Raw genomic sequence first — 26019 nt, 5'->3', positions numbered from 1 at the left:
AGTTATGGTCAAGGTCAATTTGCAATATTTAACTGGGTCGTTGATAAACAAAACATAAAATAAATTAAACAAAGCTGGTGCAAAACTTACAGTTTCGTTCACTCCAATAACAATAACAAAATAACAATAACACACTCGTGTATGTCGACCGCTAAACAGAACAAAAACAAAACGTGTTAACACACCGACGATTCAAATACGAATGAGCACGAATTTTTATCGGGAGCACTGTCGTCTGTCTAAATTCACTATAGTTTGTTTGTATTAGTTTATTTTTCACTTTGTTACACTAAATTTTTATATTTTAATACGGAACCTATTTTGACAGTATCGTTCAAATTCAAGCCCATTAGTTTATTGCATGTATTGTAATTTCTTTAAAGCCATATTAACATATCCAAATTAACACGCGTGCAGAAAAGTAAAAACCGCGTGCGGAAAAGTAACACGCGTGCGGAAAAGTGAAAGGGTCATTCCATTTCAAATCACTCAATTTTGGAGCAAAAAAAATTTTGGACCTCCGAAGTGGTGAGAAGGATTTGAATTATATTACAATACAAAAAAAGTTACATGCAATATTATAGTCAAAAATATAGGCGTCTACTGTAAGTAAAATTAACTCGAAAATATCGACCTCACGACAAAAATTGTTAAAAAGAAATTGTAATAATTGTAAATACGATTTATTTGGAACAATTTCAGTTCCTACCATTTTTGTCGAAAAGTTAAAAATGGCGGAGATATTGAGCAAAACAGGTTCTCCTTTAAAATCAAGATGGCGGCTAACGTAACGGAGGAATTCATTCGTGATTTTAAATTTAGGCTACTATTGACTCCCCTAAAGATCAGAAAAATAAAATTTTGGGCAGCTCGGCATTCAAGGTCAAATGCTATCCCGACTGGACTAATATATACTTTTGAGTCTGATATTACTGCATGTAACTTTTTTGGTATTGTAATATAATTCAAATCCGTCTAATCACTTAAAGTCATATCTTTTGGCTATCTGTGGGCAAATTTTTAGCCAAATCGATGATGATGTATTTTGGGAATGGAGGAAAACGTAGAAAACGGTATTTTAACGTTTTTTACACTATAAAATTTGATCAAAAACTTGTTGTGATTCAAAATAACTTGTTATAATGCCATATAATGACATTTTTGAGTCCTTTCTATTAAAATATTATGTTTTTCATTGATACTTTACGACAGAAAATGCAAATTTGTTTAAATAAACACCAAATCACTGTAAAATCGCATACAATAACATTTTGAGAAAAAAGAAGAAGAAGATTTTTTGACCTTAAATATCTTATTTTTACATCCCGCAGAAGCTATATACCAATTTTCAGACAAATCGTAGATCCAAAATTTTTTGCCTGAGTGATTTGACATGGAATGTACCGAAACTTTCTAAACTAAAATGCGTGCGCGAGAGTAGACATTTTTCTCCGCTCGTAGAAAAAAATTTAAACAATTGAATGAATCGCTTTGAAATTTTTGTCACATTATATTAAGCACCAAATAATCCTCATTTGACAAAAATTTCAAAGCTGTATACTAATTTTTAAAATAGGTATTGCGAAATTAGTTTTTTTTAAATTTCGATTTTTTCGCCATTATATTAACAATAAATGAGTGTATTAAACTTTGTAATACGCCATTTTAAAGCTTTTTCCATTCTCTCGAAGATGTATGTACTAAGAAAACCATAAGTCTTACTGTTTTCCATTAATTTGAAAAAAAAAGGAAAAAATGCCGTTTTTTGAAACTAAATTGTTTATAAATAAAAATGGCCGCCAGATCCTACGCAGGAATTAATAACAATTTGTTCTTATAGGTATTACCTTTCGAAAAACGCTTCAGTACCCTGGCTGTTGAAGAGTCACAAACAGGGTATATTTTTGTGTTATTACCCTGGTCTAATTGGATCATTGGACGTCTCTTAACTAACGTATTTGAATGTGAGTTATTTACGTCCAATGAAGATCAATACAGAGTAAATACAGAGGTCTTTTTGACCTCTTGTACATTGTCACGGCGATTTCAGCTTATTACTATACTATACAGATTACACATACACTAATGCTAAAAGGTTCAGTTACTTGTAAGCACTGATCAGTATACTATCTATTTCTACCTGAACTATAGCAGGAGTATTTTTCAAAAAATTTTATAGTAGTTACAATAATATTTCTTACCAAGAAGGCTGTGCCAGTTAAATTTGACGTCTGTGCGATTCTTTACACCTACTAAATCGTTAAAAAATACCCTTACTACTGAATGATTCTTTAAATGTACTCCTCCACTAAAATAAAAAATATTTTTAATTATTCTATGAAATATAAGTAGAAAATCACAATTTTTTTTTGTTTGTTTCTCTTCTTATTCTGTTTTTGAAATAAATGAACACAAGAAGGAATAATGATAAATGGTCTTTGATGGTAGAAGCAGGAGTGAAGATATTAGTAGAAAATGTAACTTACAGTGTATAAAGGAATGGATGGTATGAAAGAAAAATGGTGTGAAAGAATTATATAAATATGGTCTGTAGATGGATTGAAAGTATGAAGGAATGATATAAACAGTAAACAAGAATGAAATAACCACATAAGCAGAATGTGAGAGACCTTTTTTCTTCTTTTTCCTCTTTGTCAGCAATTCTGCTTGTTCATTGGCGGATTGATGCCTCTATGGAAGGTTGTCACTCTATCTTTTGCGCGGTCGGCCGATACTTCTGCTACCGATTGGTAATTTATCTCTTGTCTCCCAAATTCGGCTTATGTTGTTATTCTATTATTTTTTTCTATTTAGTGTCTATTGGTTTATACACTGTACGATACATTTTATTCTAATGTCTCTGTCTTTTGGCGTTAAATATCCTTGTTTATTTGGTTGACTAGCCTATGCACTTGTTCTATGGTTCCGTGTTTGTCTCGGAAACCGAATTGATGTTCTGGAATTATTTATGTTCGCCTGTTATCGTTTTTAACCTTTTTACGTACATTTTTTCAAAGACTTTGCTAAGTATAGGCAAAAAAATTATAGACCGGTATGAAGATGCATTTTCCGGTCTTTTTCCGGGTTTAAGAATCATTAGGATTTGTGCCACCTTCCATGAACTAGGGAAGTAGATGAGGCTGAGAATTGCATTAAATATAAAGGTTATAATTTTATGCACTTATCCGAGACTTCTTTTAGAATCTTACCAGAGATTATGTCAAATACAGGGGCTTCCTTTATGTTGTTTAACGCCAAAAGATACTTTTCTGCTGCTTTCATTGACATATCTCAGGCTTTCGATAAGGTATGGCACATAGGACTACAAATAAAACTCAAGAAGCTCCTACCCTATCCTCACTTCCAGCTCTTAAAATCCTACATAGAAAATAGACACTTCCTTGTGAAGCACGGTACTGAGCACACTAAGATATATCCTATTCAATCAGGCATCCCGCAAGGCAGCCTTCTCGGCCCAATTCTATATCTCTTATACACAGCGGACATTCCAACATCTAGTACAACAGTTGTAGTTACTACAGTTGCAACGTATGCAGATGACACTGCTATTCTGGCATCACACACAGAGCCATCAACAGCTTCAAGAAATCTTCAATCAAACCTAAGTAGAATTCAGCAATGAATGAAAGTATGGCGCATCAAATCTAATGGAACTAAATCATTACATGTAATATTCACGCTACGTAGAGAAACATGCCCCCCTGTATATATTGATAATTGTGTAATTCCTCAATCCGATGATGCCAAATATCTCAGCATGCACTTGGACCGCCGTCTAAATTGGAAAAAAACATATTTTTAACAAAAGAAAACAGCTTGGACTTAAAGTGAGAAATATGTATTGGTTCATTCGACGCAATTCAAAACTATCTTTGGATAACAAAATTAAGTCTATCCTTAAGTCCATATTTATGGACTTATGGGATTCAGGTATGGGGCACTGTCAGCGTCTCCAATACAAACACCTTACAGAGGTTCCAAAATAAGGTGCTGCGTGCCATAGTCATAGTCAATGCGCTATATATACTATGTATCCAGCGAGGTGATTCAACACGACATCCACTAGAATCCGTGAAAGAAACCATAAAACGTTTTAGTGTTAAATACTGTGAACGAGTGCTAGTGCATCCTAATGCGTTTGTCAGAAAATTAAATGTGCAGGACGTCTTTGAAGTTAGACTAAAACGGCAACTGTCGTCCAACTTGACCAATTGAACGTAATCAAGTGTATTCAGAATAACACAATTTTAATTTTAGAATTGTAAAGAGGTCACTCACTGGAGTAATTTTCTACTTGTGTCTGTATTTTTTTTACCACAACAAATGCTTAATGCCCAGTGGGCAGATTGCTGTACTCAATAGAGTAAATAAAAAAAATGTCTGTGTATTGTCTTTGTATTTTGGCTGCATCGGGTCTTGTTTCTGATGCATGTGTCATTATTGGCCTTACACTGGCTTCACAAATTCTTCAGTTTCGCTATATTGTGTTAATAAGGCATCTTGCCAGTCTATTTGCTTTTTTGCTTAACGGTGTGAGACCCATGTGGTCAAAATCACAAGAGATAAATCACCAATCGGCAGAAGAAGTATCGGACGACCACGCAAAAGATGGAGTGACAACCTTCCATAGAGATATCAATCCGCCAGTGAACAAGCAGAATTGCTTCTAGCGAGGAAGAACAACAAGAAGAAAATAGTATCAAGACAAAATAAAAACATAATGTATGACTTACTATAAGTTATGATGATTCATAGAAAACTCCCTGGATAATATTCCAAATGAGCTTTCGGCGCTGTAGATAATGAAATGGCAATCTGGTAAACAATTGCAACGTCCTTTTTGACTAGCACTTTCCTGTACTATCTGGTGATTGGAAAAATTGTAACCAGGTATGCTGCTGCGAATTAAATCTAAAAAATACAAAACTGTTTAAAGCCAAAGAAGATAATAACAGCTAATATACAGGGTGTCCAGAAGCTATGCCCACAAACGAAGACAGAAGATTTATTAGATAATTTTAAGACAATTTAACCAAATTCACCTAGTCCGAAAATGCTTCCTAAGGGAGCTAGATCTCTTTGAAGATGGTGTCTTGTAATTACTCCAGAACGCATCCAGTTCGAAAAACGAAAATTGGTACGCAAAGGGTACCTCCCGTTAAGATAGGCAAAATGCCCTCACTCTCAGAATTCAATTTTTTTAATTTTTTTACGTTCTGTGCAATTAAAAAATGAGATAACGCGGATTTTTAGCTCGCCACCCCCCTTACCCCTCCCCCACAGCCAAAAACGTAGATTTTTAGATTTAATTTTTTTTAGTTGGGTTGCAATTGATTTAAAAATTTCAAAAAATTGACACGTGTAGCTGAGGCTTTTACAAAACATGTCCATTTTTTATGGACCCTTATGTCGAGTGTACATAACCTCAAATTTTTTTTTAACTTTTTAAAGCCTATAACTTTTTTTTGGAGGGGGCTGCAGGTCCAATTTTTTTGCATTTTGTGTATTTTATCAAAAGCTATATCTCTGATTTTTTTCAGATTTTTCCGTCAGGTGCGCCATCTTGAAAAATCCGGAAAACTGTTTTTTAGGGGGTTTTTAGGGATTTTCTCCATTTTATAGACTGCAACATAGATCAACTCAAGGTTTTGTTAATAGATTATGTATAATTTGAAATAAATGAGTATTCTAGCATTATCAAAAATTGGGCAAAATACCTTTAAACCCCCCAAAAACCATGTTTTTTTTAAGTTATGTAAGGGTTTTTGCGGGCTTAATGATATTATTTTTTGAGATCGATACAGCCTGAATATTTTTTTTTCATTTTTTTTACGTTATATGTGAATAAAAAATAAGACTAATCGCATTTTTACCACACCCCCCCCCTGCCCCCACAAAACGTCAATTTTTCTATTTTTTTTTTGTTTAAAGTTGCAATTAATTTAAAATTTTTATGAGGCGTCTACAAAACGTATCTTTTTTTTATAGACCCGTGTAGATCGAGTGTACAATACATATAACCTCAAAATTCCTTTTTTATTTTTTTAAAACGTATTTTTGACTTCCAATCGATATTTTTTTAAACGTCCAATGAATATTGTACATCTCTCTCTCGCGGACGGTTACTTCAATACATGCTTAGCGCTCATTTTTAATTATTAAAAATAATATTTAGCAATAAAATAATGACAAAAATTTCTTTAGGCTATTGCAGGGGAGCTTTAAACTTTGAGTTGGTCACTTTATGACTTTCATAATAATAATTTTTAATCGAGTTATTAAGCCTTGAAGGCCATTTTCGCGTTTTTCAAATTTGAAATTGCATGTAACTCGACAACAGTCAATTTTATAGAAAAATCACAAGATACCTTTTTTGCTCAGCTTGATCCAGAGAATCTAAAACAAATTTGTCCGAAGTGAAAAAATTGATTTTTTGAATTCGTTTAAAAAAATGTTTAAACAATTTTCCGATCGCGGTACTGTCTGGCACCTTGTGGATTTGTTATAAGGACCTGTTTTTGAGTAAGTTTGTGCAAAAAAATTAATCGGAATAATTTACCTAACGGGACAAGCATACAGCGTGGACTATTTGCATTAGGAGCCAAACGTAGATGGTTTGTAAAATACACAAAAGACAAAAAAAAATTAGCAGCCGTCGCCAAAAAAAGTTATACGTACCTATTAAAAAACAAAAAAAAATGAGGTTAAAATATGTACACTCGACCTTCGGGTCCATAAAAATAGACGTTCTGTAACAGCCTCAGCTCTGCGTGTGAATTTTTTGTAATTTATAATTTAATAATTAGGTACTAACTATTCTAAATGCGACATAAGCCACAATTTAACTAAAAAATTATTTTATTAACGTTTCGACGTCCACCACTGACGTCGTTGTCAAAATACAAAATATTAATAAATTTAACAAAAAGGTGACTTGGTAAAAAAATCTTCTAATAATTTAATTTAATCTGACTTATTTATATAGATCGTCCCAAACCATTTTTTCAGTGCGTCACAGATTATCGAATTCTCTCTATCGCATTACAGATGGAAAATAAAATCATTTTTTAGTTAAATTGTGGCTTATTTCCCATTTAGAATAGTTAATTACAAAAATGCCACAAAGAAAAAGCTTCAGAACAACATTTTTAATCTAATTGCAAACCAACTTAAAAAAAAAATAAAATCGAAAAATTGATATTTTTGGCTGTGGGGGAGGGGGAATAGGGGAAGTGGGCTAAAATTGCGGTGAGTCCTAATTTTTAAAATCATATAGAACGTAAAAAAATAAAAAATATATTCAGGCTGTATCGACCTCAAAAAATATCATTAAGCCCGCAAAAACCCTTACATAACTTAAAAAAACATGGTTTTTGGGGGGTTTAAAGGTATTTTGCCCAATTTTTGATAATCCTAAAATACTCATTTATTTCAAATTATACATAATCTATTAACAAAACCTTGAGTTGATCTATGTTGCAGTCTATAAAATGGAGAAAATCCCTAAAAACCCCCTAAAAAAACAGTTTTCCGGATTTTTCAAGATGGCACACCTGACGGAAAAATTTGAAAAAAATCAGAGAGATAGCTTTTGATAAAATACACAAAATGCAAGAAAAATTGGACCTGCAGCCCCCTCCAAAAAAAAGTTATAGGTTTTAAAAAAGTAAAAAAAAATTTTGAGGTTATGTACACTCGACCTAAGGGTCCATAAAAAATGGACATGTTTTGTAAAAGCCTCAGTTACACGTGTGAATTTTTTGAAATTTTTAAATCAATTGGAACCCAACTAAAAAAAATTAAATCTAAAAATCTACGTTTTAGGCTGTGGGGGAGGGGTAAGGGGGGTGGCGAGCTAAAAATCCACGTTATCTCATTTTTTAATTGCACAGAACGTAAAAAAATTAAAAAGATTGAATTCTGAGGGTGAGGGCATTTTGCTTATCTTAACGGGGGGTACCCTTTAGGTAAATCGATTCCATCTTTTGCGAATTTCTAGTACCGGTCATAGGCGTCCGTTTTGGGTAGGGCAACGGTTATTTTATAGCATAACTTTTTTATCATTAAATCGATTTGAAAATTTTTCGTTTTTTAGGTTTGAAAAAACATTAAAAAAAATTTCAAAAAAAAACGTAAAAATACATCATAATTTAAGAATCTAGTGTCAAAAATGCTTAAAAATTAAAGAGAAAAAAGCTATGCGATAAAATACCCGTTGACCTACTCAAAACGGACGCATTACTAGAAATTCGCAATTAAAGAAATCGATTAAACTCTGGAATATAAATAAACGTACCAGTTTTCGTTTTTATAAATATTTTTTTTTATTTTTTTTTTAATTCAGAGAGTGAAAAATTTTCAAATCGATTTTTCTAGAAAACGGTGCATCCTGTCGACTTAAACCCAGAGTACCTTTTAATACTAGAATCATCATCATCCGGGCTTTTCATTCCGGATGGAATACTGCAGCTCTTACTTAGAGCTGTCTGATTCGTTTATTGCGGTGAATCACTCCGCATTCCACTTGTGTGTTGTCAACGTTTGTTGTATGACTTGGCTTTCGTTACAATTATCTTCCACTCATTTCGATATGTGCATAGTTCCCTCCAGTTCCTCACTTCCAGAATTTTGATATCTCTCATGACCTGGTCCTCCCATCTTTCTCTGGGTCTTCCCCTTTATCTTTCAGTTTCTAGTTTCCATCTGGTGCTCTTCTTAATCAGTAGATCGTTTTTCATTCTCTCTATATGTCCCAGCCATCTCAGTCACTGGGCTTTAATAAATCTTACTATATTATGTTCTCCCTTCATTTAGTTTATGGTTCATTCTTCTTCTCATTTCTCCGTTGCCCATTCTTATCGGCATATACGATTTTCCTTTCGAATATGCTCAATTTTTCTTCATCTCTTTCCGTGAGGCTCATTGTCTCAGCTGCGTACGCAACTACTGGTCTGATTGCAACTCTGTATATTTTTAGTTTTGTATTTATGGATAAGTTCTTGTCCTTAATTAGCCTATGATATCTCCAATATTATAGGGATGTAAGGGATAGTGATGCGCAATACATAGTCTCTCCTATTCAAATGTCAACCTCACCTGCCCGTGAGATGATCTCGATCATGATCATCCGATACATCCTGCTAGATAACAAACGAGGCGCTGACGTCCGAGTGATTGCCGGTATAAGCAATCCCCCACTTACTGACCAACAGCTTCGGGTGGAAGAGTCGGTAAGTGGAAGGGCACCTTCTTGTCCTAGAAATGAGAAATCATTTCTAAAGGCGGACGAACCAGGCATGGTCAACGGCGTGGAGATGCATAAGGCAACGGGAAACCAATGCATTAAAGGCTCATAGAGCATCCCTAATTAATCATCATGACTAACAACATAACCAAACACTCTACTGATCATGAAACTCGGAAAACAAGATCCGGCAGAGGAGGAAACTCACAAGACTGCAAGGCCTCCCCGGTCGTCAACATGCGAAAACCTTGCAAAGTAGCGACGTGGAATGTTAGAAGTCTACATCAAGCTGGAAAAGTACATAATGCCGTTAATGAAATGGAAAGGCTGAATGTAGACATTTTAGGAATCAGCGATGTCCAATGGCCCGACTCAGGAAAGATGAAAATCAACAATAAAACAATATACTATTCAGGAAGTCAAGACGGTTCACACAGATATGGTGTCGGGATAATACTAAACAAACACATGGATAAAGCTGTAGTAAATTTCATTCCATACTCCAACAGAATTATCCTCTTACAATTAAATCAGAATAAACCCAAATTAAACATAATACAAGTTTATGACCCGACTGCGGACAAACCAGAGAGCGATATTGAAACTTTCTACGAAGACCTAGACAATATTTTAAAATCCATTAAAACGCAGGATGTTACAATTATAATGGGAGATTTTAACGCAAAGGTTGGAGACGAAAAAGTAGAAGAATGTACAGGAGGATATGGTCTGGGCAACAGAAACCAAAGAGGTGACAGGCTTATCGAATTTTGCCAAAACAATAATTTTGTCATAACTAATACATTGTTTAAAATGCCAAAGAGAAGACTATATACCTGGAAGTCACCAGCAGATCAAGAAGGGAAAATTGTAAGAAACCAAATAGATTATGTATTGATTAGATACAAGAACGCAATTATATCTTCAAAAACCTATCCAGGTGCCGACATAGGATCAGATCACAACCCAGTAGTGACCAAAATTAGGCTCAAAATGAAAATAATAAAACGCAGAACAACAGATGTAAAAATCGACACAAGTAAACTAAGAAACCCACTCATAAAACAACGCCTGACAGATGAAATTAATAACCGTTTAATGAATGTTAAAGAACAAATCCAGCAAAAGACTGAAACAGAGACAAAATGGTTATTAATAAAGACAGAAATAGATAAATGTCAAAAAGAAATTCTTACACCAACCAGATACAAAAAGAAACAATGGATGACGGAGGAAATCTTAGATTTAATGGAAGAAAGACGTCAGCATAAAAACAAAGATAATGAGATGTACAAAAATGTGGATAAACAAATAAAATCCAAAATTAAACAGGCTAAAGAACAGTGGTTAAAAGAACAATGCGCAGAAATAGAAGAACATCAGAAAAGACATGATAATTTTAACACACATAAAAAAATTAAGGAATTAACGCAGATCAACAGAAAAAGAAAACCGGGAATACTAAAAGATAAAGATGGGAAACTTGTGTTGAGTACTAACGAAAAATTAAAGAGATGGACAGAATACATAAATGAATTGTTCAAAGACAATAGAACAGAGCAGATGGAAGTCGAAGTAGAAGATGATACGGTTTTGAAGATATTAAAAGAAGAAATTAAATCGGCATTAAAAAACAGCAAAAATGGTAAAGCAGTAGGTCCAGACCAAATCCCAGTAGAAAGCTTAAAATGTATAAATGATGAAACCTTAGACATTATCGTAGACTTGTTTAACACAGTGTACAAAACAGGAAACATACCAAAACAATGGTTACTCTCAACATTTTGTGCTATCCCTAAAAATACAAACGCTAAAGATTGCAGTGAATACAGAACAATATCATTAATAAGTCACATTCTCAAATTATTCTTGAAAATAATACATGGTCGTATAAACAAAAAACTAGAAGAAGGAATAGATGATAGTCAGTTTGGGTTCAGAAACGGACTAGGAACCAGAGAGGCGTTATTTGCTTTTAATGTGTTAGCTCAAAGATGCATGGACATGAATGTGGATGTGCATGTTTGTTACGTTGATTTTGAGAAGGCTTTTGATAAAGTAAGACATGAAAAATTAGTCCAAATTCTAAAGACAAAAAACATAGACAAAAGGGAGTTACGAATAATAACAAACCTTTACTGGAATCAAAGAGCACAAATTGTAATAGATAACGAACCCAGTCCAGAAATTGAAATCAGGAGAGGAGTTCGGCAGGGATGTATTATGTCTCCATTACTCTTTAATGCATATAGTGAAGCCATTTTTGAAGAAGCATTGCTATCTCAAAGTGAAGGAATAATAATTAACGGAAGATCTATTAACAACATAAGATATGCAGATGACACCGTGATTATAGCAAGCTCTACTGAACAACTCCAACTACTACTGAACAAAACAAACAATTTCTGTAAAGAATATGGACTAAAAATGAATATAAAAAAGACCAAATACATGATAATAACTAAGAAAACAAACATACAAACAAGCATACATTTGGGAAATGTACCGATAGAAAGGGTTAATAAATACAAATACCTAGGAACCTGGATTTCAGAGAAAAATGATCAAACAACAGAAATAAGGACCAGGATAGAAATAGCAAGAAATGCGTTTGTAAAAATGAAAACAGTTCTCTGCAACAAAGACCTTAGCTTAGAACTGAGAGCAAGAGCTTTGAGATGCTACGTGTTCTCGATACTACAATATGGACTTGAAAGCTGGACATTAAAGCAAGAACACATAAATAAGCTACAGTCATTTGAAATGTGGTGTTACAGAAGAATGCTTAGAATAGCATGGACACAGAGGAAAACGAACACGGAAGTACTGCGAGAAATGGGTAAAGAATGCGAAATAATAAACACAATAAAAATAAGAAAGTTACAATATCTGGGACACGTAATGAGGGGACCGCGATATGAAATGCTAAGACTGATAATACAGGGAAAGACTGGTTTAGATGCAGTTCTATAGAACTTTTTAGAGCAGCGGTGGATAGAGTAAAGATAGTGATGATGATATCCAACCTCCGATTAGGAGACGGCACTTGAAGAAGAAGAAGATCTCCAATATGTTTTGTTACCTGCTAGTATTCGCTCCGTTACTTCTTCACTTTTCTTATTTTGGCCATTGAATATTACTCCCAAATTGTTGGACCCTTTCAAAAATGTACATTTCTATTTTGATTTATTTCGTCCTATTATCTTCTCTTGTACAGAAGAGTAGATATTTTGTTTTTCCTTCGTTAATTTTTAGACCTCTTTTCCGCTTTTCCTTTGCCAGGAATATTACTCCTTCTTTTAATCTTTCCTTGTCTCTTTTCATAAGAACTAAATCTTCTGCATAATATGCAACTATTTGTATTGATGAGTGGCCTATAATTCCTTTAATTTTGCTGACCTTGACTGTCCCTTCTACTGCTACGTTGAATAATGTGGTTGACAGGAAATCGCCTTGTCGCACTTCTGTTTCTAGTGCAATTGATTTTGTGCTACCTTCCTCTGTTGTTACTTTAGCTCGAGATCCATCCAGTCATTTTTGTTAATCTAATTAACTTTGCTGGTATATCTTGATTTTTCATTTCAATAAATATTTTATTTCTTCCAATACAGTCAAAGGCTTGTCTGAAGTCTACGAAGATGATGTGGAGTTCTATGTTGTGTTCGTGGCATTTTTTGATTGTTTGTGTAATTATGTGGATCGCATCTGTAGTGGATGCTAGAGTACTATAATGCTAGAGTACTAGCATACTTCACCATTTAATAATCCAGAGTCCAAAATGCTTAAATATTAAAGACAAAAAAGTTATGCGATAAAATAACCGTTGCCCTACCCAAAACGGAGGTCTATGACCGGTACTAGAAATTCGCAATAGATGGAATCGGTTTATCTCTGGAAGATAAATACGCGTACCAATTTTTGTTTTTCTAAATAGAAGCGTTCTGGAGGTATTTAAGAAAAACTAATTACCAGACGCCATCTTAAAATAGCTCTAGCTCTCTTCCTAGGAAGCATTTTCGGACTGAGTGAATTGGGTTAAATTGTCTTAAAATTATCTGAGGAATCTCCAGTCTTTGTTTGTTGGTAGAGTTGTTTTATATCCTGTATATTTTTTATTTATAAAAATAATACCCAAATAGTAATGTAGAAGGTAATAATATAAACTTTTCTATTTCTTTAACCTTTATTTTTTTTTCAATTTTATGTCGAGAAAAAGTAATTTAGTATATTTAACACATCTACATGAAATATTATCATAAAAGTGTCAATACTTCAATCGATAGAGTTGAACCGGATTCCTTTTCCTATAAGTGAGGTTCGTATAGCCTCTGCCGCTTCTCGCATTTCGACCGCCATCGTTTTCTGTCCATCCATTCGTCTTCTTTGATGGCTCTATCTCTCATAATATGCCTTACATTTTCTTCCCAGGCAACTGAAGGCCTCCCCCTTCTTCTTCTTTGTTGTGGTATGTAATTTAAAGCTTTCTTTGGCCATCTATTTTCATTCATTCGTTTCACGTGACCATACCACACTAGTTGTCTTGTGTCAATTCTATCTACACTGGAATATAATATAGTACTTTTCCTCCTTCTAATATCTTCATTTCTGATATGATTTTATTTGGATTTACCCCACGCTCTCCTTAGATAATTCATTTATAATACTCCTATCATTTTTCTATCTTTTTTCGTGGTATGCCAAACTTCTGCCCCCTATCATAATAGGGTCTACTAAGGTACTATAGGTTTTCAATTTCGTTTTTTGACTTATATATTTAGACCATAGTAGAGAGCTTAGAATGTTTACCGATTTTTTACCCTGCTGCTTTCTGTTTTCGGTACCTCTTTTGCTAGTGTCTTCTTTAGATATTATAGATCCGAGATATTTATACTCTTTACATGTTTTTGTGGTTTTAATTTCTAACTCTGGATCTTCTTCATTATCCCCTATTTTAAGATACTGTGTATTTGACATATTCATCTTGAGGCCCCATTTTTCATATTCCTTCTTTAGTTTTCTAAACATGTAGTCCATGTCTTCCTGATCGTTCGCTAGGACTAACTGATCATATGCGAAAAACAAAGTTGTTGGACATTTACCATCGCTTATATCTATTCCTATTCTGTATACTAGTTTACTCCACTGCTCTAGCGATGACTGAATATATATTTTAAATAAGATCGGAGACAGAAAATATCCTTGTTTAAGCCCCTGTGTTATTGGAAATGATTCAGATATAAAGTTTTCTTCTGTAACGACACTTCTTGCATTTTTGTATATATTTGCTATAGCATCCACATACTCTCTACTGAAACCTACTTTCGTCAATGTTTGAAACAGTTTTTTCAAAGGTACTGTATCGTATGCCTTCTCTAAATCTTCAAACAATAGATGGGTAGATAGATTCCTTGCCTTCCGTTCTTCTATTACCTGCTGCAGAACAAATGTAATATCAGTGCACGATCTTCCTGCAGGAAATCCACTTTGTTCTTCCATGTCTTCGTATTCTGATTATATTCTCTCTTTTATTATTCGGCCTTACAACCTCCCTACTGAGCTGGTAACAGTTATTCCCCTATATTAGAATTATCCAATAATTCAATTATTTCTATTCTATTCTTTGTCAACCCGTTTTCCTAAAAAACAAATTTTCCTTATTTTCCGCAACTGTTCCAAGGTAAAAATTTTTCATTTTCACGACCTGCCGTTATGCCTTTTTTGCAGGTTCCTTATCGTGACAACTAACAAACTTTCAAGTGGAATGAAGGGGAAAATCACTGACACTGACCTATTAACATTACATTTTATAGGTCATAATTAATACCCTTAGGGTAGCAGTAGCCCTTTTGCCAAAATTTTTAAAAACATAAGCAATGCGCTATTGATCCGTAAAATGGCATAAGGGAGAAAATCGTCGCAGCACATGCGATTCTCTTTACAAAAGAAAATTTAATTTTCAAGCAGACCCCACAGTTTCACCTGGATTTTCATCGTTCAATACTCTTAAAGGCATAAGGGACAAACAGCGGCTGAACTTCAATGAAATACGACGTCCCAATAGTAGGATGAATCAAATATCATCATCAAAAATCATCATCATCATCATCATTTGGCTCTACAACTCTATGTGAGTCTTGGCCGTGTTTACTATTTCCCTCCATTGTTGTCGGTCCTGAGCAGCTATTTCCCATTGCTGTACTCCCATTTTGCGTAGATACCTTCTCTGCGTCCTTCCATCTCTTTCTTGGGCGACCAACTGACCTTTTTACATCGGGCCTTTCCCAGAATATGGCCTTCAGAAGTCTTTCGTCACTTGATCTTAGCACGTGACCCGCCCATCGTATTCTGTTTGCTTTAATGTAGCGTACTATGTTTTCATCTCCATATATTGTCTGGAGTTCATCGTTGTGTCTTCTTCTCCATTCTCCTGTTGTCTCTTCTCTGCAAGGCCCATAGATAGTTCGCAGTATCTTTCTTTCAAGTACCAGTAATCTTGTCGTTTCCCGCTGATTCAAAGTTCATGTTTCGCTTCCATACGTTATTGTGGGACAAATTATTATCTTATTCTATACTCTTATTTTTGCTGGTCTTGAGAGTATTTTTGATTTAAGTAGGGTCCTTAATGAGTAATATGCCCTGTTTCCTGCAATGATCCTGGCTGCCACGTCCTATTCATATTTATTTTCAGATGTTATGATCGCTCCCAGGTACTTAAATTCTTTGACGACTTTAAAATTGTATTCATTAATTGTTACGTTTTGTCTAACCCTTGGTCTTGGGTTCTTCATAACCACCATGTACTTGATCTTGCCCTCGTTGACCTTAAGACCAACTTCCTTGGCTCCGTTCTCGAATAGGGTGAAAACTTCTTTTGCATCTCTGGTGGATTGTGCAATTGTGTCCACGACAATCAAATAAACTTAAGGGAGAATTTAAATAAGAGTAAAATAAACATTTTATAAGATTGATCTATCATATTGATAGCGCAAAATGTTGCATGGTTAAAACAAAGTGTGGGTACATTAAGATCAATGCTTAGAGGGATTAGTGGAAAAATAAAAAAGGAGACAAATAAAAAGAAGCATGTTATAGGAACACGATAAGATGAGAAACAAAAACAAAGAATTGTGTAGTGTTCCGTTTCTGAAATGTTTAGGAAAATAATGCCAAAGATACACTGTTGGCGAAAAACGAGTCATATTTATTATTTTTAATATGATGTATTATGTAATCACTGCAACATTTAATATATGCAGATTGTAATAGAATGATAATAGTAACTTTAATTTCATATTACTGTCATCATTCTTTGCCGAATGCAAACTTTATACCATAGTTTAACTATTTCACTTACCTGCCGTTTCTATCAAACATTGTATATCTAAAAGATTGCATATTCTGGCTGGTATATATGTAGCTAGAAAAAAAAATCTAATAATTATAATTCAAAAATGAATAACCATTTTCAATTTCGTTGCAAAACGAAAACACAGCCGCACCATATTCTAGTCCAATCAGAGACTGCAGCAAGTACCTCTACCGGTTTCGAAACTTATTGGTCTCTCATCAGGAGGCACATATGTTGTTCTCTCTGATCCAACCAAAACAAACCCCGGCGTGCAGTCCCGAATTGCAACGAACGAAATGGCATAGATGCCCTAGCGGTAACTGCTAGCAAAAGACTATGTTTTCACTCTAATGGCATTTGAATATAGAATAACATAATGTTACTTTACATCCCACCAGACTGAAAACAATGGGAACCTTCTCTGGTTACACCTCCGATGCTTCTACAATTTGCAAGCCATACGGATGCTGAGACTAAGGAAGATGAGGGAATTTTACAATTTATAATTCACGTCTAATCTGCTCAGCGCGTTAAAGTTTTAACGAGAATGGTTCCCTTCATACTCCAATGAGAGTAAACATGTAAATCAAAAATGAATAACCATTTTCAATTTCGTTGCAAAACGAAAATACAGCCGCACCATATTCTAGTCCAATCAGAGATTGCAGCAAGCACCTCTACCGGTTTCGAAACTTACCGGTCTCTTATCAGGAGGCACATATGCTGCCCTTTCTGATCCAACCAAAACAAACCCCGGCGTACAGTCCCGGATTGCACTTTAGTCCCGGATTGCAAACTTAGTCTTTTTTTTTTCTAATCATTATACTATATCTAACCAGCAAGTCTTAGGATGTTAAATGCATGGTCAGAATTATATGAAAATGTGTCTTCTCTTTTTACCCCCACCCTTCAAGCAGCTAGCAAGAATAAGGTTAGATACAGGAGTATGTCCGGCTAGCTGACAGGGGCGGCCCGTCGGGGTAGGCAAGGTAGGCGCCGCCTACCCTCTTCAAATGTAGTACAATAATATAAATTATTAATATAAATTACTTATTTCAAAATTGTAATTTATAAATTTTGACACAATATCTACAATAAAATAGCAAAAATTATCCAAATTATTTTTAAAAATATCCAAAAAATTTTCTCCGTAGTTATAATTATTGTACGCTCCTTGTAGTATCAGTAGTACTGTATAGATTCTATATTCTCCTTGGTCAGGCACTCGGGAACGTAGCCTGAAATAGAACGACGCCAACACTGAATTGACGTGCGATCTCTCTCTGTATACGCGAGCAGGCCTGCTGCAGGTCTGCTAGTAGCGACCGTATTCTACGATTTTGAACGGGCGGATAGGCACAGAGTCTTATAGCCGGACCTACAAAATTTTATCAGTTGCTTCTCTTGTGTCTTGTGAAACTGTTTTAAAATAATTGTTTTTTGATTTTGGCTGTTATTAGTAGGTTAAGTATTGAATAAAACTAGGTAGGACAATTTAAATTTGTTTATGAAAACTGAATAATTTGTTATTAGATTATATAGATAATTAAAAATTTAAAGCGAGGTTAATTGTTAACTTATCAATTTATTCGAATAGTAAATTATTATTTGATACATAAATAAAATAAGTAATATTTGACGTTGTTGAAACGTAGGTGTGTTAGTTTTATTGGTGGAAAAACTTTAGTCATCGAATATGAATATTTTAAACAATGTAATATGCAGTTTGATCGAGATGCCTTTTTCAAGGCGCCAAAATCAAGAAAGATTAGTAATTATTTCAATGGGCCGGCCTTTACAAAATTTAACAATTTTATCCACAGATAAGACAAAAGACAATCAACCATTTTCGAGATCGTTTAAAACAATATGGTATGAAAATCAAATGGCTAAGCGGAAGTTATTTTAAAAATTCACTTTTCTGTTGGCCTTGTCTGTTGCTCTCAAATTTGAAGCAAAATGTTTGGGTGAGTCAGGGATATTCAGATTTGAAAAATTTATCAGCTAGTGTAAAAAACATGAATCTTCGAAAGAACATTTAAACAATTGCTTAGATTTAAAACGGTTAAAAAAAATAAACAAACTACTGACAGTGCTTTCGCTGGACATATTTCTCTATCTAATAAGATATATAATGAAGAAGTTGAAAAAGATTGAAGAAGTTGAAGAAATTGATGTTACAATTCTTTTAGCAAAACAAGAACTTACATTTCGCGGTCGTGATGAGAGCCATAATTCTTCAAACATGGGTAATTTTAAAGAAATTTTTAATTTAGTAGTTAAACGCGATCAGGAAATCCAGGATCATGTTAAAAAATAGAAGGGGTGTTCACGGGTTTGTCAAAAACAATACAAAATGATTTAATAGATTGTCTTGCCGATTACGTAAAAAATGAAATTTCAACAGAAATTAATGAAAGTCAATTTTTTCTATACTAGCTGACGATACTACTGATATAACCGAAAACTTACAGTGTACTTTAACAATCCGTTTTGTTAACAAGGTAGGTCAGGTGACAGAAAGATTTTTAGGGTTTTTTGATGTTAGCGATAATAGATCTGCAGACGCTCTATATAGTTTAATTTCAAACGTGCTTGAGCCATATGATTACAAAAATAAATTAATTGCTCAATTTTACGATGGTGCAAGTGTAATGGCTGGCTCTTTAAACGGATTACAATCAAAAATTAAAGTAGATGCTCCAAAAGCAATTTTTACACATTGTTGCGCTCATAGATTACATTTAGTATTGAAAGACGGCTCAAAATGTATTACAAACTGTAGGATATTTTTTGTCGCCTACCCGAAGTATATGTGTAGCCTACCCGCATACTGAGGTCACGAGCCGCCACTGCTAGCTGAACATTGTCAGGCAACGGAATGGGTCGGAGTCCTTTTGACCAAAATCAGAATGGACGCCAATCCGTTCCAACGGACCACCCGTCGGTTAAGAATGTTTCATTTTCGGAACAGACAACAAATAAAACGAGCCTTATAAAACATGCATTGACTCTTCGTTTAAACAAAAAAAAAATAGTAAATGTAAAAAATCACGGAATCGGTAAATCCTGACAAAACAAAAAATAATAAATCAATCCTGAACGAAAAAATCTACCCCTTTTACAAATACTTTACTAAAAGTTTTCAACGGCGTAAGTTGCTCATAATAAAAATATAAATTAAGAGGCAACATCAGCGCACGGAAAACGCGTTCCAAGATTTCAGCTTTATAGTCTAAGAGCTAGTGAACCCTCCGACTAACGGTCGTCCTGTAAGGCTAGAAATTTTTCTAGTGATAATTCATAGCACACCAAGGCTAAAATCCATGACCTGGCAGGCCTCAGTGGTGCACGTGTATCTACCAGGTGAATCGAAAAGTGCAAATTTAGGGGGTAAAATAAACTTTCTCCTGTAAGGTTTAAATTTAAGTATGTGTTTGAGTAAGTCATTTAGAAGAAATGTGTACAATGACAGGCGATTCTGACGAGCATAAGACCTTGCCAGGCGAGGAGAAAGATTAGGGGTTTTTCCTAAAATTATTCTTTTTGCATCGAACAAATTTTTTTTAGGTTTTTTGAATCATTCCAAACAGAAAACGTTTTTAGTGATTTTTCTCTTAAGATAATAGTTTTTGTTATATAAGCGATTGAAAATTTTGAAAATTGCGAAATCGGACATTTTTTACCCTAAATCGGACATTTATCTAAAAATTTCAATGTTGCCAAGATACGTAGATATTCTTCAAACATGGATTAATGAAATCCCGAAGAGTTTTTTGCAATAAAATATCGAAAACCCCTTTGTTTTTTTAATTGCTTATCAAACGGGTGCGACACTGTGGTATGAGGACGTTTGAGTTTGCATAAATTCATTATCTCGAGAATGGACAAATTTCAAGAGAAATCCTCAGACAGGTCGATTTTTATTTTTAAATTAAGACTTTTTGGCATATATATAATACTAGTGACGTCATCCATCTGAGCGTGATGACGTAATCGATGATTTTTTTTAAAGGAGAGTAGGGGTTGTGTGATAGCTCATTTGAATAGTTATTGAATTTTCTATTCACTAATATAAACAATAACATAATTATTTATACAGGGTGTACAAAAAATTTTTTTTTAATAAATTAACTTTGATTAAATTTGACAAATAGAATAAAACATTTTTTTGTACACCCTGTATAAATACTTATATTAATGTTTATATTACTGAATAGAGAATTAAATAACCTTTGAAATGAGCTATCACACAACCCCTACTCTTATTTAAAAAAATCATCGATTACGTCATCACGCCCAGATGGATGACGTCACTAGTATTATATATATGCCAAAAAGTCCTAATTCAAAAATAAAAATCGACCTGTCTGAGGATTTCTCTTGAAATTTGCCCATTCTCGAGATAATGAATTTATGCCAACTCAAACGTCCTCACTTACACTACAGTGTCGCACCCGCTTGATTAGCAATTAAAAAAATAGAGGGGTTTTCGATATTTTATTGTAAAATACTCTTCGGGATTTCATAAATCAATGTTTAAAGAATATCTACGTACCTTGGCAACATTGAAATTTTTAGATAAATGTCCGATTTAAGGTTAAAAATGGCCGATTTCGCAATTTTCAAAATCGCTTATATAACAAAAACTTTTAACTTAAGAGAAAAATCACTAAGGACGTTTTCTGTTTGGAATGATTGAAAAAACCTAAAAAAAATTTGTTCGATGCAAAAAGAATAATTTTAGGAACAACCCCTAATCTTTCCCCTCGCCTGGCAAGGTCTTATGCTCTTCAGAATCGCCTGTCATTGTACACATTTCTTCTAAATGACTTACTCAAACACATACTTAAATTTAAACCTTACAGGAGAAAGTTTATTTTACCCCCTAAATTTGCACTTTTCCATTCACCTGGTAGATACACGTGCACCGCTGAGGCCTGCCAGGTCATGGTTTTTAGCCTTGGTGTGCTATGAATTATCACTAGAAAAATTTCTAGCCTTACAGGAAGACCGTTAGTCGGAGGGTTCACTAGCTCTTAGACTATTAATTTTGAATATTTTGTCGGGATAATTGGCACACATATTCGTTATAGTAAAAAATGGCGGTACAGAGCCCAATTTGAAAAATATGTTAGTATGTGGAAATTACTCTATAATTAAATAAATTATTAAAAAACGGGTCTGTACCGCCATTAAGAAGAAAAAAAATACACTTTCTTCAAATAAATTTTTTATCCCATGCCTACATTTTGTGTCACATTGAAATTACTAAAAATCGATTATCTATAACAAGAAATCAAAGTTGACTGACTTGGCAACATTTAGCGCGCCTATGAGTATAATAATTATTGTTATCACAAATCGTAATGTTAAGCCTATGCGGGTATGCACCCTCGAGAAACATCTTAGGGTAGTTGGGGGTAGTTACCCCCTACCAATAGAAGTTGATGAAGTAAACAATATTTATAACTACTTGTTTATTACCAACTATAAAGACCACAGTAAATAGTTGATGTGCTCACGGTAAAACCATCTGCGAGTGCATCTGAATTAAGAATGCCATTTAATGAAACGAATGAATTAGAATGAATCACGATGCCTTCATGTATATATAAACAAACTTGTAACATGTAGTTTGTTTATATTGCCGACTCATCTTTGACCATGACTTACGAAAATATGAATTAGTTGACTATGCATTATTGTCGACTGGTGCTTCTAACAAATCTAGGTGACCTACTAAAATGTAAACAAATGTGTATGTTTTGGTTTTGTTTCTATTACATTTAAGAATTAAATGAATATGTCTTGATCCTAATTTTGGATGTTGATAAACCTTTACATCTATCCCCTTCGGGAAATTTTCTGACTACATGCAAGAAAGAAAATTATTGTAGATAGCTCCACCAACTGATTACTTTAAAAGATTTATACAAATATATACAAATACAAAATACAGATATAATATATATAAATATGTATAAAAAATTGTCATCAAACATCGTCTATTCTTACTTATTACTTCCTTATATCTCGCGAAATTCTACAGTCAGAAATTTTAATGTATATTTTACCTTTTCCCGATTTAAAATAAAATTATAACTTTAACTCCTACATTTGAACTTACTTTTTAATTATACTTCTTTCACTTTTAAAATAATTATTTGATTTTCTGACCTTTTACATATTCAATTAAAAAATTTCTCCTTTTTCTTCCTCTTCTTCTTGTATGGTACTTTACTAATACATATTTTCATTTTCTTTATACTTAGTACTTTCTTCATAGTGTACTATTAAGCATATTGCTTCTTCTTCATATTTCTTCATTAAACTCGTATTTACTTCACATATTCTTCCTTTTCTAACCCTTACCTACTCGGCGGGTTTTTCGCAGCTTTAAATCCTTGTATTTGCTTCCGGTCCTTTCTCCACGTCCTTAGTCGTGGGAAGGTTTGTTCCAAAAAGACAAAATGGAAAGTTGTGCGCTTTAAAAAAAAATCTTCTACATTTTGCATCCCTAAATTCCTGTCTGATCCGAACTGCTCAGTCTTGATGAGAGTCGGTTAGTTGCAAAACACGACAACTTCCATACAACGACGACCTCTCGTAGATTTCGGATGAACTAGCTTTGAGGGTGTTTTCAATGTAAAACGCCGAGCGCACATGCATTTGAAACAAGTAGGTAACATTCATTATTTATTTTTGTATGTTTTAAATTAATTATTGGGCAATATAAAATGATTAACATGGAATCTTCACCTTAATGAAATATATGGCGTCGATGTTGTATAAATATATAATATTTTTAAAAAAATATGTAAAAATAAATAATGAATATGGCCTACTTGTTTTAAATGCATGTGCGGTCAGCAGCGTTTGACATTGAAAAAAACCTTCGAAGCTAGTTCAGCTGAAATCCACAGGAGGCCGTCATTGTGACTTATATTGCGAATAGTGTACCTTCGTTTTTGATAGTATAGATGGTATAGTGTCACTATCACTGTCGTACTGACGACGCACTGTCGCTGCACTGTTGAAAGTTCGCAGAACTTTCGAAAAAATAAAAAAATATTAATGACGCGATGATGTAGCCTCTTAAACAACCTGTATAAGATTATTTTACCATATAAAGTTATTTGTTATACAGTATTATTTTCAGAGTATTATATACAGTGATGAGCAAGCTAATAACCGGCAAAATAGCGCAAAACATGCAAAACATATTAAATTGTGAGTTAAAAAGGAATAAAACTAGTAGAGCTGTTAAATCTAGCGATAGTAACATATAAATTGACATTATATTGATTGTTTCCCACCTTTAGACGTATCAGAGAAGTATGTCAACTAAACCTGTCACCGTGACAGTGACATTTCTCGGTCCGATACGTCTAAAAATGGGAAACAATCAATATAATATCAATTAATAAGTTACTATCGCTAAATTGTACACCTCTCCTAGGTTCATCTCTTTTTATCTAACAACTTAATATGTTTTCCATCTTTAGCGTTATTTTGCCGGTTATTAGTGCGCTCATCACTGTATAACTGTATATATACAGTAATATTAAAACTCGTATAGAAATTGCAAGAGGAGCTTTTATGAAACTATCTATTCTGAGCAACTCTCAGCTGAATTTACAACTAAGAATCAAGTTCCTATAATGTTATGTGTATCCTGTATTACTATATGGATTTGAAACGTGGACCATGAAGGTTAACACGATGAACAAATTAGAAGCCTTCGAGATGTGATCATATCGTAGAATGCTCAGAATATCTTGGGTTCAAGGTATTTCAAACACAGAAGGCTTACACAGTGTATAGCCTAAGAGCTAGTCAGCACACCAAGGCTAAAAATCATGACCTGGCAGGTATTAGCCCTGCACGTGAATCTACCAGGTGAATCTAAAAGTGCATAGTTTAGGGCAGGGATGGCCAACCCGCGGCACGCGTGCCACTCTGTGGCACGATTGAGTCCTATCAGTGGCACGCGTAGCGTTTTGGATTAAAAAACTTTCAAAAAAATTAAAACTTGAAAAACAAAAAATAATAAGAAGAAACTTGGTAGGTTTACGGAAGTTACGATAGATGCGGCATCATTGCATCCTCTGGCGAGCGATATTGCTGCGATTGCTGCACGTGATCCTAGCTGTCGTAATGTGCAATAGGACTGCGTTACCCTTGCTTAGTTTATTTTAAACTGCCCCGTTGTATGTGCACATTTTGTCATCGCGCATTGTTTCTTTAAAATTTTAAAAGTATTTGTTCGATATGTCCACGAGTAAGCCTTCGACTTCAAAACGAAAATACGAAGATGATATTGCAATTCGCGATTTTCAACCTGCTTGGGAAGAACAATTTTTATTTACTAATCGTAATACTTCAAAGCCTGTTTGTTTGATATGTGGATTGTCTGTAGCAGTTCCGAAAAAATTTAACCTGGAACGACATTATAAACAACTGCATAAGGACTTCAGCAACAAATATCCTATTGGTTCACATTTGCGAGCCGACTTTATTGAAAAAAAAAGAAAACCCTAGCCAGCCAACAGTCACTGTTTCAGAAGAGAAGTGATGAAATGGAAACTATGGTTAAAACATCATATGAACTTTCTCTGCTGTTAGCCCGGAAGAAAAAAGCCTACTCTGATGGAGAGGAGATAATTAAAAATAGTCTGGCAATATTTGCTAAAAATGTGGGAGATGTAAAGATCAAAAATATGGTCGATAATATTGCATTATCCCGAAATACAGTCATGCGCCGTATAGATGATATGGGCCAGGATGTTGTTTCCCAAATTATAAGTGGATTACAATCCTGCAAATTCTTTTCTTTAGCGTTGGATGAAAGTTGTGACAACACAGAAAATGCGCAGTTAAGCATTTTTGTCCGTTATACCAATGATAATTTTGAAAATGCCGAAGAGCTTCTGGATTTGCGCCAACTAGTCACAACAACAGGAGAGGACATTTTTCAACAGCTTAAAAACGTAATCGAAGTCAACAAAGTTGAATGGTCAAAATTAGATAGTGTTTGTACAGATGGAGCTCCTTGCATGGTTGGTAGACTAAAGGGGTTTGTTACATTACTGGAAAACTATTTGGGAAGAAAAGTTTTTAAGTACCATTGTAGTATTCACCAGGAAGCTCTTTGTGCCAAGGACCTAAACATGTCATCTGTTATTGACCCTGTAACACGCTGCATTAACAAAATACGAGCTCGGGCATTGAATCGACGAGAATTTCGAGAACTGTTCGCGGAAGAAACGGAGCAAGATGGAGAGTTACTTCTCCATTGCAGTGTGCGCTGGCTCTCCAAAGGAAATGCACTCGAAAGGTTTTGGAACTTGAAGGAGTGCGTCTTAAAATATTTGCAAGAAAACAATGAACTACCCAGTGAGTG

The 26019-nt window shown here is 34.3% G+C and overlaps 1 protein-coding gene across 1 annotated transcript in view; it reads right to left on the bottom strand.

Moving 5' to 3' along the window:
• Positions 1-2101: 2101 nt before the first annotated feature.
• LOC114325891 (sodium channel protein Nach-like) overlaps positions 2102-26019 on the bottom strand; it is a 69465-nt gene continuing 45547 nt past the window's right edge. Inside the window, exons 8-11 of the mRNA XM_050660324.1 lie at positions 16620-16682; positions 4755-4932; positions 2202-2308; positions 2102-2145 (exon numbers count right to left, since the gene is read on the bottom strand). Of these exons, the coding sequence (XP_050516281.1) occupies positions 2102-2145; positions 2202-2308; positions 4755-4932; positions 16620-16682 (392 nt within the window). The remainder of the gene's footprint in view (positions 2146-2201; positions 2309-4754; positions 4933-16619; positions 16683-26019) is intronic.

The sequence above is a fragment of the Diabrotica virgifera genome, chromosome 1 (assembly GCF_917563875.1).
Source record: "Diabrotica virgifera virgifera chromosome 1, PGI_DIABVI_V3a".
NCBI lineage: Eukaryota > Metazoa > Arthropoda > Insecta > Coleoptera > Chrysomelidae > Diabrotica > Diabrotica virgifera.
The sequence above is the reverse complement of the archived record's forward strand: the minus strand, read 5'-3'. Positions and strand labels throughout refer to the sequence as shown.